Raw genomic sequence first — 17,424 nt, 5'->3', positions numbered from 1 at the left:
GGAGTCCGAGGAAGACTATAAAGCTGTTAGGGAGAAAGCTTACCCTTACCATTTCTTTGCCTCTGAAGAGAATTCCTGGTTTTACATTCAGAGACATGAAGGATGTGTTACCTGAGAATTTCTGCCTCTGATGTCATCAGAGCTCTGCCCAACTGCTTCAGCTTGGAGCCAGGGACCAGGTGTACGGCCTGAAGGAAACAAGAACAATTTCACCATCTACTGGCCCAGGGACTGGCTGTGCATGCTTCACAGAGAAACTTTCTCTAAACCAGCACTGAAAGCAATGAAACCTTCAGGATCCTGGCCCTAGACTGTGTGTTTCCACCGCTCCCATCTTCTATATCACAGACCATGGATGCAGAAGAGTCATGTCTAATACACTATGAAGAGAATAAATTATTAAGGCCTGTCATCTAAATGCATGTTAGAACTTCTCTACCAAAACATACCATCTCCAGGCATGTTCATCAGTCCATTATCCACAATGTGCCCAGTAATACTAGGGCTGGCTAAAAAAGTGAAAGATAAGTAACTGCTGACATAAATCAGGCCTCCCATCCATGAGGATCCAAATTGTTCTCTCAAGTGTATTGTGTTTAAGTATTATACAAGTTACTTATGAATAGTTCTCATAGTTAAGAATTCAAAGAATAAGCAAGATAATGGGGGAAAAAAAAAAACCCAAAGTTCCTCTTCTCTTCTTGTTCCTCCCCTAATCCCATTTTTCTATCCCAGAGTCACCATGGTTAAAAGTTTGGTGTTTAGCCCTCCAATTTTTTTTTCTTTTTGGTATGTCCATACATACATCTGTATATATACAGATACATGTTTTGGTTGGTTTACCCAAGTTTAAATCCCCATCCCCAGGTGTTCCACAACTCTCCCTTCAATTGGCTATTCCAAATGATGTTTCCTCTGCTGCACTGGCAGGAGACTTTCTATTCTGTGTCTGTCATGAACTAGGCATTAAATAATCATGTCCCCAAGTCTCCAGAACAATACAGATTGCTGTGCTATTAAAAAAGCAACATGAAATACATGAATGTTCATTATAGATTATTTATAATAGTGAACAAGTACAATTAATGATCTGTGTTCAACATAGGTTTTTAGGTAATATAGAGTTCAGTATTACATGATGGAGTACTAAGCACCTGTTTTTTTTATTATTTTATTTTTGAGACAAGGTCTCCCTCTGTCTCCCAGGCTGGAATGCAGTGGTATGATCATGACTCACTGCAGCCTCAACCTTCCGGACTCAGGTGATCCTTCCACTTCAGCCTCCTGAGTGGCTGGGACCACACATGTGCATCACCACACTCAGCTAACTTATAAAATTTTTTGTAGAGACAGGGTCTCACTATGTTGCCCAAGCTGGTCTTAAGCTCCCGGACTCGAGTGATCCGCCTACCTTCACCTCCCAAAATGCTAGGATTACAGGCACCATCTACTGAGCCCTGCAAGAAACTGAATATTTACAAAGACTCATTTTGCAGAGATGAATTTGTATAAATAGAATGATCTCAACTATTAAAAAAATTAACCGAGAAATACATAGTAATATTCTGAAATGTTTCCTTCTAAGTGGAATTAAATGGTGGAATCACCATTTAAAAAAAAAAAAATCTCTCTTTTTTTTGGAGACAGAGTCTTGCCCCAGGCTGTAGTGCAGTGGTGCTATCTCAACGCACTGCAACCTCTGCCTCTCAGGTTCAAGCAATTCTCATGCCTCAGCCTCCCAAGTAGCTGGGACTACAGGTGCTTGCCACCATGCCTGGCTAATTTTTTTGATATTTTTAATAGAGATGAGGTTTCACCAAGTTGGCCAGGCTTGTCTCAAACTCCTGGGCTCAAGTGAACCTCCCACCTGGGCCTCCCAAAGTGCTGGGATTATAGGCACGAGTCACTGTGCCTGGCCAAAAAATTCTCTTTAGAAACATTTTTCAACTTTTCTACAACATATATAAGTCATTATAAAAAATTTTAAGGTAAGGTACAATTTTTTTTAATTGGACTATCATGTAGAAATATCTCTAAAACTTATAACGCATCAATCAAATGGGCACTGTAATTTTCATTAAAACTTTTTAATGAGTGCACTTGTTCTAGAATAAATATATTTTGGAGCAAAAGCTATAGTAAGTGCTAGATTTTTAGTCAGTTTATTAACTGAGAAAAAAAAAAAGAAGAAGAAAAGAAAAACACGAATACACAGCCCCTTGTCTAATTCCATGTGAAGGGGCAGCCTTAGAAATTACTGTTCTTAGATTTAAGAAACTCCTGTCCACTACAGAAAGGCATTCTAGCCAGAGTTCTACAAGCTTGACTTTATTCACATTTGGGCTGTGTAATTCTCTACTGTGGGAGTGCTCCTGTGTGTTGCAGGATGTTTACCAGCATCCCCAGTCTCTGCCCACTAGATGCCAGTAGCACACCCCAGTCTCCCACGAATGGATACTTGTAACAACCCAAAAATGACTGCCCATATTGCCAAATGTCCCCTGGGAGGCAAAATTGCCCATTTGGGAACCATTAGGCAATAAAATAGGCTTCACTATAGGTCAGCAATTACCACTGGTTTTCTTTCTTTTTTTGAAACAGGGTGTGGAGTGCAGTGGCGTGATCCTGACTCACTGCAACCTCTGCCTCCCAGGCTCAAGCAATCCTCTCACCTCAGCCTCCCCAGTGGCTGGGACTACAGGTGCGCACCACCACACCTAGCTAATTGTTTATATATATATTTTTTTTTTTTTTTTTTTTTTTGAGACAGAGTTTTGCTCTTGTTACCCAGGCTGGAGTGCAATGGCGCGATCTCGGCTCACCGCAACCTCCGCCTCCTGGGTTCAGGCAATTCTCCTGCCTCAGCCTCCTGAGTAGCTGGGATTACAGGCACGCACCACCATGCCCAGCTGATTTTTTTGTATTTTTAGTAGAGACAGGGTTTCACCATGTTGACCAGCATGGTCTCGATCTCTCGACCTCGTGATCCACCCGCCTCGGCCTCCCAAAGTGCTGGGATTACAGGCTTGAGCCACCGCGCCCGGCCTGTTTATATTTTTGGTAGTAAAAAATGAAGTTTAAAATAGAAACATGGGGTTTTGCCATTTTGGGCAGGCCGGTCTCAAACTCCTGAGCTCAAGCAATCCGCTCACCTCAGCCTCCCAAAGTGTTGTGATTCCAAGCATGAGCCATCACACCTGGCCTTTCTCACCGTTTTTCATAAATATGATAAGAAACTATATCGGAGAGGTTAAAAGGTAATCAATTTTTCTCCCTAACACAGAAAGGCAAACTCTTGTCTTGTTTAAAAAAAAAAAAAATTCACAGCTGCTAGAAATGAGTGGCCGGGACTTAGTCAGGGCTTGTCAAAGTGCTTTTAATCCAAATATCTCCTTAAAGGGATTTTCCCTTATGAGATGCCACCAGAATGTCAGAATTCAAAAAGCAGAGCAATTCTGCTGAAGTACTCCTTCCCACACAAGGGCTTTGCAGATTCTCCGAATCAGGGGTTTTCACTCTTGGAACACAGGAGAAATATCGTTTACCTCTCTCCTCAATCTCAAGCTCCTACTGCACGTAAGAGTAGGCTGGGTGGACACTGCTTCTATCTCCTGTCCAGAGACAGCTCCTTTTCCCTCCCATTCATATAGCTGTGGATACAAAAGTGGTGGAAATTGCTGCTCTGTCTAGGGCAGCCTGATATGAGGGACTCCTAAAGAAGAAAAGTCTGTGCTTGGGCTGAGCAACCAGAGGCCTGGGGGCCAAGCTGGCTTCCAATCTTATTTTTTGTCATTTATAAACCAAGCAAGCTCTATCTTTTTCCAGGCACATGAACACAGAGATGTGATCATGTCAGAAAATAAATCCATTTTGTAGCCAAGCAACAGGAGGATGAATACTGTAGGACTTGGAGAATGTCCAGAAAGGATGTATAAACTTGGCTGGCTGTGGAAGGAGGGTCTGAGAGCCTCTGCAGAATAACTACCAACCCCGCGTTGCAATTCCTGTGAGCCAGGGAGAGGGGCTTGAAGCAGACCTAGGTGTCGGCTCTGGGCCAGCATGGTCTGACTAAGCTATGCACTACCCTGGCATCAGAGTGGAGAGGCAGTGCAGTGTCTCTATTAATTTGACTGCTCTAGGTACCTCATATAAGTGGAATTATGTTTTTATGACAGCTCTCTCCTTTTTCCTTCCACTGCACACTGACTCCTCCTCAATTTTTGTTATACCTTGCACTTCAGAGTCATCTTTGACTTCTCTCTTCTACTCCTGCATCCAACTTACCCTGAAATGCATCTAGAATCTGATCTCTCTCACCTCCTCTGCCACACCCACTCTGCCCTAAGCCACTGTCATTCCTCACCCTAATTGTTGCTGGAACCTGCGAACAGGCTCCACTGCTTCACACTGCAGCCCAAGTGACTTGTCTACTGTCAAGCCCAGTCGCTACCCTCTGCTCAGAATCCTCCAGGGGATCCCCATCTCACCCCAAGTCAATTGGAAATTCCTGTCATGGCTCATAAGACCTACATGAACTGCCTCCCTCCCCTTTCACCATTTTCCTTCTACCTCGTTATGCTCTGACAACACCTGCAATGTCCAGAACATTCCAAGCACACTTTTGCTTCTGGGCTCAGCATTTGCCGTTCCTTTGATATCTAGTTCTGAGTGATAACCACTTTTAATACTTTGGTGTATATATTTCTGGCCTTTCCTCTCTTTATTTGATCAACTTATTTTCTATCTAAATACACAAACTATTTTTAGAAAATTCAGATTTTATTTTATGTACTTTTTTGTATACTTTCTCCAACTATTCGACATGACTGTCTCCCTACTTCTTGTGGCTCTTTGATCAAATGGTACCTGTCTTAGCTCAGGATTATTCACAAAAGTTAAGAGGTGGAAGCAGCCCAAATGTCCATCAATGGATTAATGGATAACAGAATGTGGTACATCCATACAATGGAATACTGTTCAGCCTTAAAAAGAAAAAAAAAATAACATGTGCTACAATATAGATGAATTTGGAGGACATAAATAAAATAAACTAGGCTTAAAAAGACTAATACTATATAATTACACTTACATGAGGTACCTAGAGCAGTCAAATTAATAGAGACAGAGAGTAGAAGGGTACTGCCAGGGGCTCGGGGAAGAGGAGGATGGGGAGTTGTTCAGGACTTGGGATATAAACACAATTATGTTTGAAATGTGAAGTTTTCAAGCACATGTGACGTACTCTTTTTTTTAAATTTATTTTTATTTTTATTTTTGAGATGGAGTCTCTGTCTGTTGCCCAGGCTGGAGTGGGCAATCTCAGCTCACTGCGACCTCCGCCTCCTGGGTTCAAGCGATTCTCCTGCCCCAGGCTCCTAGGTAGCTGGGATTACAGGCGTGTGCCACTACATCCAACCAATTTTTGTATTTTTAGTGGAGACGGGGTTACACCATGTTGGTCAGGCTGGTCTCAAACTGCTGACCTTGTGATCTGCCTGCCTCGGCCTCCCAAAGCGCTGGGATTACAGGCGTGAGCCGCCATGCCTGGCCGGTACTTGTTTATTTAAATCTCTGCAGAAGGTAAGGGCCTCAGTGAGTATCTGTTGATAGGAAGATGATGTAATTCTTTCTACCATCATTATGTTGATAACTATTTGTGACCTTTGCATTTTCCCCAAAATTCCTACTGACAGTTTTTGTTCACTTTCTTTTTGTTGTAAAATACACATAACATAAAAGTTACCATTAGTGACATTTATTACATTCACAGTTTTGTGTAACCATCACTTTCATATAGTTTCAAAATGTTTCACCCCAAAAGGAAAACTTTAAAAATTTTTTTTTTTTTTTTGAGACAGGGTCTTGCTCTGGCACCCAGGCTGGAGTACAGTGGCACCATTTTGGCTCACTGCAACCTCCACCTCCCAGGCTCAAACAATCCTCCCACCTCAGCCTCCCAGGTAGCTGGGACTACAGGCATGCACCACCATACTCAGCTAATTTTTGTATTTTTAATAGTGATGGGGTTTCACCATACTGCCCAGGCTGGTCTGGAGCTCTTGAGCTCAAGCCATCCACCTGCTTTGGCATCCCAAAGTGCTGGGATTACAAGCATGAGCCACTGTGCCCAGCCTAAAACTTTTTCAGAGATAGGATCTCACTTGTGCAGGCTAGAGTGCAGTGACACAATCATAGCTCACCGTAGCCTCAAACTCCTGGGCTCAAATGATTCTCCTGCCTCAGCCTCCCCAGCAACTGAGACTATAGGAGCACACCACCATGCCTGGCTAATTTTTAAAAACTTCTTGTAAAGACAGGGTCTTGCTATGTTGCCCTGGGTGCCAAAAGGAAGCCTTACATTCATCAGTACTCACTCACCATTCCCTTCGCCCCCTTGTCTCTGGAAACCACTCATCTATTTTCTGTCTCTGTGGATTTGCCTCTTCTGGTCATTCCATCTAAATGAAATTATATAATATGTGGCCTTTTGTTTCTGGATTCTTTTGCTTACATAATATTTTCAAGGTTTGATATATTTTGAATATGTGCCTGCATATATATATATATATATATATATATATATATATATATAATATTTTCAAGGTTTTTTTATAGTTTAAATATGTGCCTGAGATTTCATGTTGAACTGTGATCCCCAATTTAGAGGTGGGGCCTGGTGGGAGGTGCCTGGGTCATGTGGGCAGATCCCTTATGGCTTGATGCTGTCCTCGAGATAGTGAATTCTTGCATGATCTGGTTAAGTGTGTGGCACTCCCCCAAACACTCTCCCTCTTGCTCGGCTCCATCATGTGACACAAGCTCCTCATTTACCTTCCACCATGACTGGAAGCTTTGAGGCTTGGCAAGAAGCAAATGCTGGCATTATGCTTCCTGTATAGACTGCAGAACTGTAAGCCAATTAAACTTCTTTCTTATATATACCCAGTTTCAGGTATTTCTTTATAACAATGTGAGAACAAAGGAACACAAATTTCACCCACGTTGTAGCAGTGTATCAGTGCTTCCATCCTATTTCTTGTGAAATCATATTCCATTGTATGACTACACCACATTTTGCTTCAGTTATTTTCACCTTTTGGCTATTGTGAATAGTGTTGCTATGAACATTTGTGTACAAGCTACTGTTTGAACACTAGTTTTAAGTTCTTTGGAGCCTATACCCAGGAGTGGGATTGATGGGTCATAATGGTAATTATATATTTCACTTATTGAGGAACCTAATTTATTTTTAAAATATTAGGGAAAAAAAAACTAGACTGGGCATGGTGGCTCACGCCTGTAATCCCAACATTTTAGGAGGCTGAGGCAGGCAGATCACTTGCGGTCAGGAGTTTGAGACCAGCCTGGCCAGCATGGTGAAACCCCATCTCTACTAAAAACACAAAATTAGCCGGGTATGGTGGCGCATGCCTGTGGGCCCAGCTACTCAGGAGGCTGAGGCAGGAAAACGGCTTGAATCTGGGAGGCAGAGTTTGCGAAGTGAACCAAACTACCTTCATCTTAGAAGTGTACCTGACTGACTCCATATTGGCTTCTCCCTGCGCCCCGCTCCACCATTCCTCCCTTGAGTGCATACCGTGGTCCCTTGGCTCACACAGTGCTGGGTCATGTTGTGCCTATAACCATAGAAACATATAACCATTGTAACCATACCCTCCTTGACAAGCCCACTTGCTATTGTGAATATCCCCTTAATTGATCATACGGAAAGTACTGAAATGCCCCTCTTGGTAACCAGCAATCATGGAAACCACTTGTATACCCTCCTTACTTAACAATCATGGGAGACTCCTGCCTCCTAGTTACCTAGCCTCCTCCCCTAACTTGTTCATTCTGCTGTAAAATTCTGCTTTGCCCACCCACCCCCCTTACCCTGATCTACATATAAAAGGAAATCACAGGCCTTCCTTGGGCCGAGAGATTTTGAGCATGAGTTCTTGGTGGCTGGCAATAAAGGACTCACAATTAGATTTTAGAGTGTGGTGCTTCCCATACAACTCGCTCAGTTATAATAGTTGCAGTGAGCCGAGATCATACCACTGCACTCCAGCCTGGTGACAGAGTGAGACTTTGTCTCAAACAAAACAAAACAAAACAAAAACAAACAAAAAAACCCCACACACAAAACTAAGCAAAGCCATTCAATCAATGCAAGAAAATAGCAAACACCTGCAGAGTGGAGACAATGGTGATGGCTAGCGGAAGTAAGTGTGTGTGCATGCCTGTGTGTCTCTGTGTGTGTGTAGGGGGGCGGGGGGTCAGGAGAGACAGCAAACAAACAGGCGGGGACAGAGAACACAACAGGCTACCACAGCGCACGAGAACATACTCATCTGATGGAGCCAACACTGTCTCCCAGACCACGAAAAAATCTAATCATGGGAAGCCAGGTCAACAGTGGGCAAGAAGAAAACTGGTAAGGAGAAATGTAGTCAGACAGGCATACCCCAGATCTGACTGACACTAATGTAACTAACAAGGTTCTGCACTAGGGCTCATGGGGATGACAAACACATGCATATTTAATTTCGCTGGGAGGCTGGTGGAGTACTTCGTGTCCACCGATGCCACATTAATCTAAAACGGTATCTGAATTTTGAAATTGCCCTTTCTAATCTATACAATGTCAGTTCATGTAATTGGCTTTTAAAAAAAACCTGCTCCTTTGTAAACATCGGATTGTTTTTGGTGCACAGACTGCCAACTGCACCCTCCTGGCAAGCTGTGTGTGGTGAGGAGGTGTAGCTTTTCTTCTCTTCTTGGGGTGTGAGTGAGCACCAGGGGCATAAAATGCAGCTAGCTGTAGATTAGAACTGACTGAATCTGAAGGTTGAAGGACCCCACAGCACATTACTGAGAAAGTCTGAAGAGCCCAAAGAGGTTTTTAGGAATCTGTTTTCTGGAATGGTTTAGGGCAGATCAGCAAACATGACCAGTGGACCAAATCCAGCCCACACCTGTTTTTGTAAATAAAGTTTTATTGGAACACAGCCATGCCCATTCATTTCTGTATTGTTTATGGCTGCTGATTGATTTGCTAATCAGCACAATTGAGTAGTAACAGTCGAGATCTACATTGTTTCAAATATGTATTATCTGGTCCTTTACAGAAAATGTTTGCTGACCTCTAGTCTAGGGTATAGATCACAACTAAAAAGCCTTTAGGAGCCAGGTGGGTGTAAGAGAAAGCTGTGGGGCTTGTGGCATGAACGTGGCCAGTCAGCAAACCCTGGCTCAGGGGAAGGAAAGGGCCTGAATGAGCCAGTAGTTGGGATTCTGTACTTGTACACGTTCCAATGGCACCGTTATTTCAATACTGCCAGTAAGTATACTGAATTAAATTAAGAAAAACAGTATACATTCTTGATTTACAAGTTGCAGACAGTATAATAAAATAAATTCCTTACTTTCTCCCTCAGCTGTCAGTCTAGGTCACCAAGGTCAAATCCCGTTTATTAAATGCTTTCATGGACCTGGATGTCTGGGAGGGACTGAGTTGACCCTGCTCATTCACAGTTTATAGCCTCCTGTCACACAGACAGAACTACTTCATGCACCTGGTTGACATCATGGCCATGTTCTTCATTGTTCTATATTTCCATCTCTAAACTAATGGCCAGCAAATCAAGTCCTCACCCTTGCCCCACCTCATCAGTCCCAGATCTGCATACTGCACTCCACCTCCCACATGGCATCTCACCCTTGTACCCCTCCAGCCACCTGCCCTCACCATAAATGACAGGAATCCCATTGCCTCCCCGTGAAACCTCTAGTTCCCTCTTGGTGTCACATCCTCCATCCAGCCCAAGGCAGGCACTCCTGGGACCCTGGCTCCTCCATTTTCCTTGGTCCCATCTGGGCCTGGTTCCCTAAACCCTGATCACTCTGAGGACCTCCCCCATCCATCCTCCCTCACACAGACTCTTTTTTTTGTTTTTTAATTGAATTTTGCTTTTGTTGTCCAGGCTGGAGTGCAATGGAATAATCTCAGCTCACTGCAACCTCTGCCTCCCAAGTTCAAGTAATTCTCCTGCCTTAGCTTCCCAAGTAACTGGGATTACAGGTGTGTGCCACCATGCCCAGCTAATTTTGTATTTTTAGTAGAGACAGGGTTTCACCATGTTGGCCAGGCTGGTCTCAAACTCCTGACCTCGGGTGATCTGCCTGCCTTGGCCTCCCAGCAGAGACTGTTATAACAGCTGCCTAACAGGTTTTCTGACCCTGGTCTCTGCCTCCTCTGAACCAGCCACCGGTTATCTGTCTCAACCTGCATTTCATCATGTCCCTTTTCAGAGTTCACCATGGCCAAATGGAACTGCCCCTGGTTCAGAGACATATGGGTTCAAAATTCCTGGTTCTGGCTTTAATCTGCTGTGAGGCTTTAGGTAAGCCAGTTGGCCTTTTCCCTGTCTGGAAACTCTCCATTAAGGATGAATGATAAGGTATGCAAACCACCTAGAACAGTGCCAGGCACGAACATCCACAACATCCACTGCAGGGTCCACGACGGCCCTGGAATTGTCATTTAGCATTTTCACTGACAGTTCTTCCCTGCTTACAGGTTCCTGCTCCAATGCTTTAAGCGGGACATAGCCTCTTAGGAGGCACACTTATTTCCTTGTCCCTGTGGGTTCGTGTGCAGGCAGCCACCTGCAACCTGGCTCCTTCCGGCACTCTCTGAGATCTGGCCACCTATTGATGAACACCGGGTCCCTTGGCTGTGCTCTCCCTGCCATGTGGAAAGTCCCATGAAGCAGACTCTGTGACTACAGGGGCCAGCCTCAGTTTCCTCGTGTGTGAGTCACACTGTTTGGGGGAGTAAAGGAGCCTAATTCTGGGTGTAGTATTAGGAGGTCTGCTGCTGGGAAACCTAAGCTGTATCCTCCAATTAGAACATGAACACTTAGGTCTTTCTTGAGCTGATTCCTGTGCATATTTCACAAGATGGGAAGAGAGGTGTTGTATGTGGACACACACTCCCAACCTTGCACCTGCTGCAGCCTGTGTGGTCTTACTCCAGCCAGGCACCTTGGGCCCTGACATATGTCCCCCACGTGGGACATACGGTTCCTATGTGCACTAAGCACTATCACGTTCTCTCCTGGGTCTGTTCTGTCCTCATCCTGGATGCCTTCCCACCCACGTAGAACTGCGACCCTCTCTCTCTGGCCTTCAGGCCCCCAGCAACCACCTGCACCCCCGTGCCCACTGAAGTGCCCTTGGCACTCTAAACAATCACTGATTAATCCCAGCTACTCAGGAGGCTGACGCAGGAGAATCACTTGAACCCTGGAGATGGAGGTTGCGGTGGGCCGAGATTGCGCCATGGCACTCCAGCCTGGGCAACAAGAGCGAAACTACATCTCAAAAAAAAAAAACACTCTTATGGGGTCTAATTCTCATCTAAGGAGTGTGTGTGGTGGGCGGATGATGGAGGAGACCTTGTTTCTTACACTTTGCAGCCTCTGGTGCCTGTAGGGTGCCTGCTGTATGACAGGCGGTTCATGTGAGTTTGCTGAACTGAGCAGGGATGGGAGATAATATGGTGAACTGAGCAAGGATGGGAGATGGGAGATTCCACCTGTCTTTTGCTGGGCCTTCATGTACACCTTCAAATAGTAGGTGTACAGTCACCTGTACTAAGATGGACATTCACCTGAGCACAAGGCAGGCCTGCATTCCCCCTGACCTGAACACAGGGAAGGCCCACATTCCCTCCCACTGAACACAGGGCAGACCCACGTTCCCTCCCACTGAACACAGGGCAGGCCCACGTTCCCTCCCACTGAACACAGGGCAGACCCACGTTCCCTCCCACTGAACACAGGGAAGGCCCACATTCCCTCCCACTGAACACAGGGCAGGCCCACGTTCCCTCCCACTGAACACAGGGCAGGCCCACGTTCCCTCCCACTGAACACAGGGCAGGCCCGCCCCGCTCCACCTGAACACAGGGCTCTGCACCCACTCCACCTGAGCACAGGGTAGGCTTGTGTTCCCTTTGCGCTGCAGGAAGCTGAGTTCTGCAGAAGGGACTTCACTAAGGTTCCTCTGAAAGGAGATGGGCAAAGAGCCTGGCTCACTATTCCTGGTCTTAGGCTAACCCTGGACAGTGATTCTCCATTTGGGTCAACAGATGTCTGGACTGTGGGGTGGAAACACATTTGACCCTCACTCCATAGTGTTGACTTAGGCTCCTGCCCAATCTGATTGGCCCAGTACCAGACAAGAATTGGCTCCTCCACCTCATTCCCTTTTTTTTTTTTTTTTTTTTTGGATACAGAGTCTCGCTCTGTCACCAATGCTGGAATGTAGTGGCATGATCATAACTCACTGTAGCTGCCAACTCCTGGGCTCAAGCAATCCTTCCACCTCAGGCTCCCACCTTTGGACTACAGGTGTGCACTACCACACCTGGGTAATATTTTGTAGAAATGAAATATTGCTATGTTGACAAGACTGGTCTTGAACTCTTGATTCTCCTGCCTCAGCCGCCCAAAGTGCTGGGGTTTCAGGTGTGAGCAATGTATGCCTGGCTTATCTCTCTACTCTTAAGGCTGAACAGGTAAGCTGGGTTAAATGTCCCCTTTTAAAGTCTGACCACACAATGAAATCAGGAGGAGGGAGACCCTTACTGAGCTGTGATTCTCAACCTTGGCTGTACATTGGAATCACCTGGCAGCTTTTTAAAACCCTGACACCTAGGTATTGATATTCTTAATCAGAATTATGTGGTTTAGATGTGGCCTGGCCTTCAGGATTTATAAAAGCTCCTTAGGTCATTCTAATATATAGCCAAGGTTGAGAACCATTGACCTAAGCACATTCTCCATTTAATGGTTTGCTAGAGTTCTGAATTAGCAGTTTTAAGGCTCTTCCTCAGTGACTGATGCAAAGCTCCTATATCCTATTTTGCTGTTGTCTAGGGTGTGTAGTTCCCTTATCAAAAACCCCAGGGAGGAGAGGGATGAGTGCTAAGTTTAAGCCTCCAAATATGATGCCAGTTACGCTTGGTGTTCTGTAAAAATCTCTAAATAAACACAGAGGTATCAGGAGAAATCAACGTCCTGGAAGTTCCAGAACTATGCACAGTGCCACATCCTTGCAGCAGTACAGTGAAATCATGATGTCATCCTTTAGACAGTCTGTGAGCAATCAGTGCACACCAGGCACCTAATTTTGGAGGGTCGGGAAATGCCAGGAGACTTATCTAGGTGGTACTTACTTCTGGGGATCTTGCTGGGGTAAATCTTCTGGCATGGTTTATATTCATCCGGAGGGGGAAAGTCTTCCACAGAATGGAACGTGAATTTGGACTCAAAGTCATCTGGACACGTGGGAAATGGAAAGAGTTACTCAGGTTACTGTCATGACCCAAGTTTTGATCATTTCCAGGAGAACAGAGATTACTCTGACTGTGTCCACTATTTTCTGTTTCCCTGCTCGGTGCAAGAATTTTAATGACTATTCTCCCTGAGACATCCACTGACCTCTTAAGTTTTACTGGTTGGTTGGGATGCAGGGAAGCAGGAAGAGGGAAATTCAGTCACTCCCTGTCACCCACCCGAATATACTTCAACCAAGAACACCTTAAGGAAGCTGCTAAAAGGGTGGAAGTGGCACAGGGTTCTCCAGGGTCCAGAATCAGAGGCAGGGACCCTGGTGCCCAGAAGGGACTGGCAAAGCCCCAGCAGCCTGCAGCACCTGACAAGCTCCTGAGAGGGTTTGGAGGGGAGGAAGAGGTGGGCAGAATGGCTGGGAAGTGGAGGAGTGTGGCCTGTGTCTAGGGTGGGACCTGAGCTCCACAAAGCAAACCTCTTCTGCTCTGAGCTCCGTCGGCAGGAGTGTAGGGCCCCTGTGGCCCTTTCATGGGCTTAGCCCCTACTTTGTGACCTGGGCCTCTGTTGGACACTAGCCCAGCATGCAGAAGGGATCCAAAGATTCCGTGGCCTCACATCTGACCCCATGTGACTTTCCTTCCTACCTCCATACTTAACACTCAAACTGTCCCTCTGCCTGATGGACCTTCTATTTATTCTTTCTCCTTATCCAGATCACTCTACTCTTTCAGGCTTATGCACTGATTTCTCCATACACACACACACACACACACACATACACACACACACACAATTTACATGCTGGTTTTCTTCCCTTTCTCTAATCTGAATCAGAAGGCTAGAGAGTGGGCCTTAAAACTATGCAGAAAGCCTAGAAAGAAACCCTATTGCACAGGACCTGTGGGCTGGTTGGTGCTGGAGTGATCCTTTTCATCGATAAGCATGCACCCTGAGATGATAGCACTATGGCTGGTAAACTCTCTCTCCAGAGGTTGGGAGAGTCACTTTCCCACCGGCAGCCACCCCAGCACCAGGTGCACCCCACTTACCAATGATGTGCAGGCTTCCATTTCGCAGTTGACCCCCAGGCTGCTGCATCAGGGTCCAGGCTGTGGCCTGCTGGCTCTTGCTTGAAAGCTCTGTAGTGGGTGATCTCGCAGGGGGTGCTGGAGGCGGATTTAGCTTTCCCCCACCGGCCCCTTACAGAGAAGATGATGGTGTATTCAGACATATGGATGGGAACGGTGGATGCTATAACCTTATGTGAGATGTTAGGCATTTTGATCTTCAGATGGAATATGACATAGTAAAAGGGCAACCTCTGGAGTCAACCTGTTTGGCACTGAATTGCATTTCTTGCATTGGGATAAGTAACATAGCCTCTTTGTGCTTTAGTTTCCTCATCTGTAAGATAGGAGTTGTAATAATACACCCACTTCCCAGGGGTATTGAGAAGATTCAATGAGTTGAATTTAAGTTGAGTGGCACGTAGTAAGTGCTCAATAAATGTTAGCTGCTGCAATAATATTAATGATGGTGATAACCTTCATCATTGGGTACAGCCCAAAGGAGGGTAATCACTAAAGACTGGTAAGAACAGGAAGGGCTGTCTGTAGGACAGGCCAGAGGAAGGCTTGAAGAGGGACAGGGGCTTGTTCTACCCCTGTGTCCCTGCTCACACTGGTTCTCCAGCACTGCAAATGCTCGTTTCTCCTTTCAGGCCATCTAATCCTACTTGCCCACCAGGGCCTAACTCCAATCCAACCTACTTCCTCCAGCTGTCTCTGATCATGCCTGAGAGAGGCTCACTCTCTCCTTTGCCAATACTTTCCTATATGGTTCATCTGACAACTAAAAACCCACTGTCCCGGCACATTAATGCAGGGGTTTCGCTGCTGCTTCTTTCTTCAGTGGCACTGCAAACATCATTTTGCTTCTTGAAACGATGACAGTTACATCATTACTGCCTGTGCTAAGATGTTCACAATTACTACCTCTCTCTTTTCCCCCCAAGTTAGGCTAAAGTAGAAATTGCCCTGTATTTTGAACATGGACAAACCAGGTTTCAACATCCAAAGATGCAAAGAAGGCCAGATACGAATCCCCATCCTGGCACAGGGCTCACTACCTGGAGCAGATGCAGGCGCCCGACTGTGGCAGGCGTTCTCAGTCACCAGCTGCCATCCTCGTGTGTCATGTTCCTTCAGCATCTGCCCGTCTTCCTTTCTCCCTCCCAGCTGCCTTCCTCTCCCTTGCTGGTCTTCCCTTCCTGGGCTCAAAAGTCTATGAGGAATTTACTTGGTCCCACGCACGGGATAAAGGGACTGCAGCCCCTCTTCTGGGTGAACAGCCGCCCCATCGGTGTGGTAAGGAAATAATGCTGCTGGAGCTGAGGTTCCGTGCAAGCCCTTTAGGCACATTTTCATTTCCTATTCCTAATAATCCTATGTGAAAGGTGTTATTAGTATTCCCATTTGTCAAATAAAAAAATTCAATATTAAAAAAAAAAATCAAACCCTACTTGGTGTGAGTTTCCACAGGAGTGGGTGAGGAACCCAGGATTTGAACCCACAGCCGTCTGAATCAAAAGCCTTGTTCTTCTTGGCCAGACACAGTGGCTCACACCTGTAATCTCAGTACTTTGAGAAGCCGAGGCGCGCAGATCACTTGAAGTCAGGAGTTCGAGACAAGCCTGGCCAACATGGTGAAACCCTGTCTCTACTGAAAACACAAAAATTAGCCAGGCGTGGTGGTGCATGCCTGTAATCCCAGATAATCGTGAGGTTGAGGCACAAGAATCACTTGAACCTGGAAGGTGGAGGTTGCAGTGAGCTGAGATCCCACCACTGCATTCCAGCCTGGGTGGCAGAGTGAAACTGTGTCTCAAAAAAAAAAAAAGCTTTGTTTTTTTTCCATTCCATCATAAATATCTGAAAATAACACATATCAGAAGGGGCTTACCAGTATAAATGCTGGCCCTTATGGTGACCAGTCAATTGAAAAGAGTGATTAAAACCTTACCTCTTGTAATCAAAAGGCTTAAAAATATCCTTGCTCTTTGCACCAGGAATTTCCTTTAAGAAACCAATACTTTTAGAAAAATATCAGAAATGTAGACTAAAATTTCTACAAAAGTATTTCTTGCAGTATTATGCATAAAAGATGGAATCAACTTAGATATCTAACAGGAATATAGAATATACTGATTATCATATTATTTTACTTATAAAGACATTTTAACAATTTGACAAAATTGTTTTTAATATTTAAAAACAACACAAAACCATATGCGAAAAATGGTATTAACCATGTGAACATGAACATTTATTCAGAAAAAAGAATTAAACATATCCAAATGGCAGTTTTCATCTCTGGGCAATGTTATTATGTGTGATTTAATTACTTAATTTACTTAGAGACAGCATCTGGCTCTGTCACCCAAGCTCCAAGCTGGAGTGCAATGGCATAATCATAGCTCACCATAGCCTTGAACACCTAGGCTCAAGTGATCCTCCTGCTTCAGCCTCCCAAGTAGCTGAGACTATAGCCGTCTGCCACCATGAGCAGCCAATTTTTTATTATTTTTTGTAGAGATGGGGTTTTGCTATGTTACCCAGGCTGGCCTGGAACTCCTGACTTCAGCCATCTTCAGGCATGGGCCTCCCAAAGCAGTGGGATTACTGGTGTGAGCCATCTGTACCACGTCAATTTCAATTTCCTTCTATTTGCTCTGCAACAAGCTGGCCTTATTTTTAATTCAAGAAAATACTTTTAAGACGCTTTCTGCATCAAAAGATTTTCTAAAAGACAAAGGAATATGCATGTTGGAGTGTGCATGTAGATGTTATGAGTGTGCATATGTTTGAGGGTGTCTGTATGTGGGTGTGTATGTTGATGTGTGGATGTACTTCCATTCACAAGGGCACTAAAACTGAATGAAGCCTCCTACTACAGGGACCAAGGGAATCAGCCATGGGGCAAGCACACTCAATTCAAATCATCTGTGCTGTATATGTGAAGGAATTATTTTTAATATTTGGCTCAAAATACAGGCCCTCAGTTT

The 17,424-nt window shown here is 45.1% G+C and overlaps 1 protein-coding gene across 2 annotated transcripts in view; it reads right to left on the bottom strand.

The window, feature by feature from the left end:
- Window positions 1-17,424, bottom strand: part of WIPF3 (WAS/WASL interacting protein family member 3) — a 110,159-nt gene that overhangs the window by 6,963 nt on the left and 85,772 nt on the right. For both annotated transcript variants that reach the window (XM_039472554.2, XM_074379886.1), the window contains exons 6-8: window positions 14,411-14,560; window positions 13,247-13,348; window positions 112-188 (exon numbers count right to left, since the gene is read on the bottom strand). In XM_039472554.2, coding sequence (XP_039328488.1) covers window positions 112-188; window positions 13,247-13,348; window positions 14,411-14,560 — 329 coding nt within the window. The remainder of the gene's footprint in view (window positions 1-111; window positions 189-13,246; window positions 13,349-14,410; window positions 14,561-17,424) is intronic.

The sequence above is a fragment of the Saimiri boliviensis genome, chromosome 10 (assembly GCF_048565385.1).
Source record: "Saimiri boliviensis isolate mSaiBol1 chromosome 10, mSaiBol1.pri, whole genome shotgun sequence".
NCBI classification, from domain to species: domain Eukaryota; kingdom Metazoa; phylum Chordata; class Mammalia; order Primates; family Cebidae; genus Saimiri; species Saimiri boliviensis.
The sequence above is the reverse complement of the archived record's forward strand: the minus strand, read 5'-3'. Positions and strand labels throughout refer to the sequence as shown.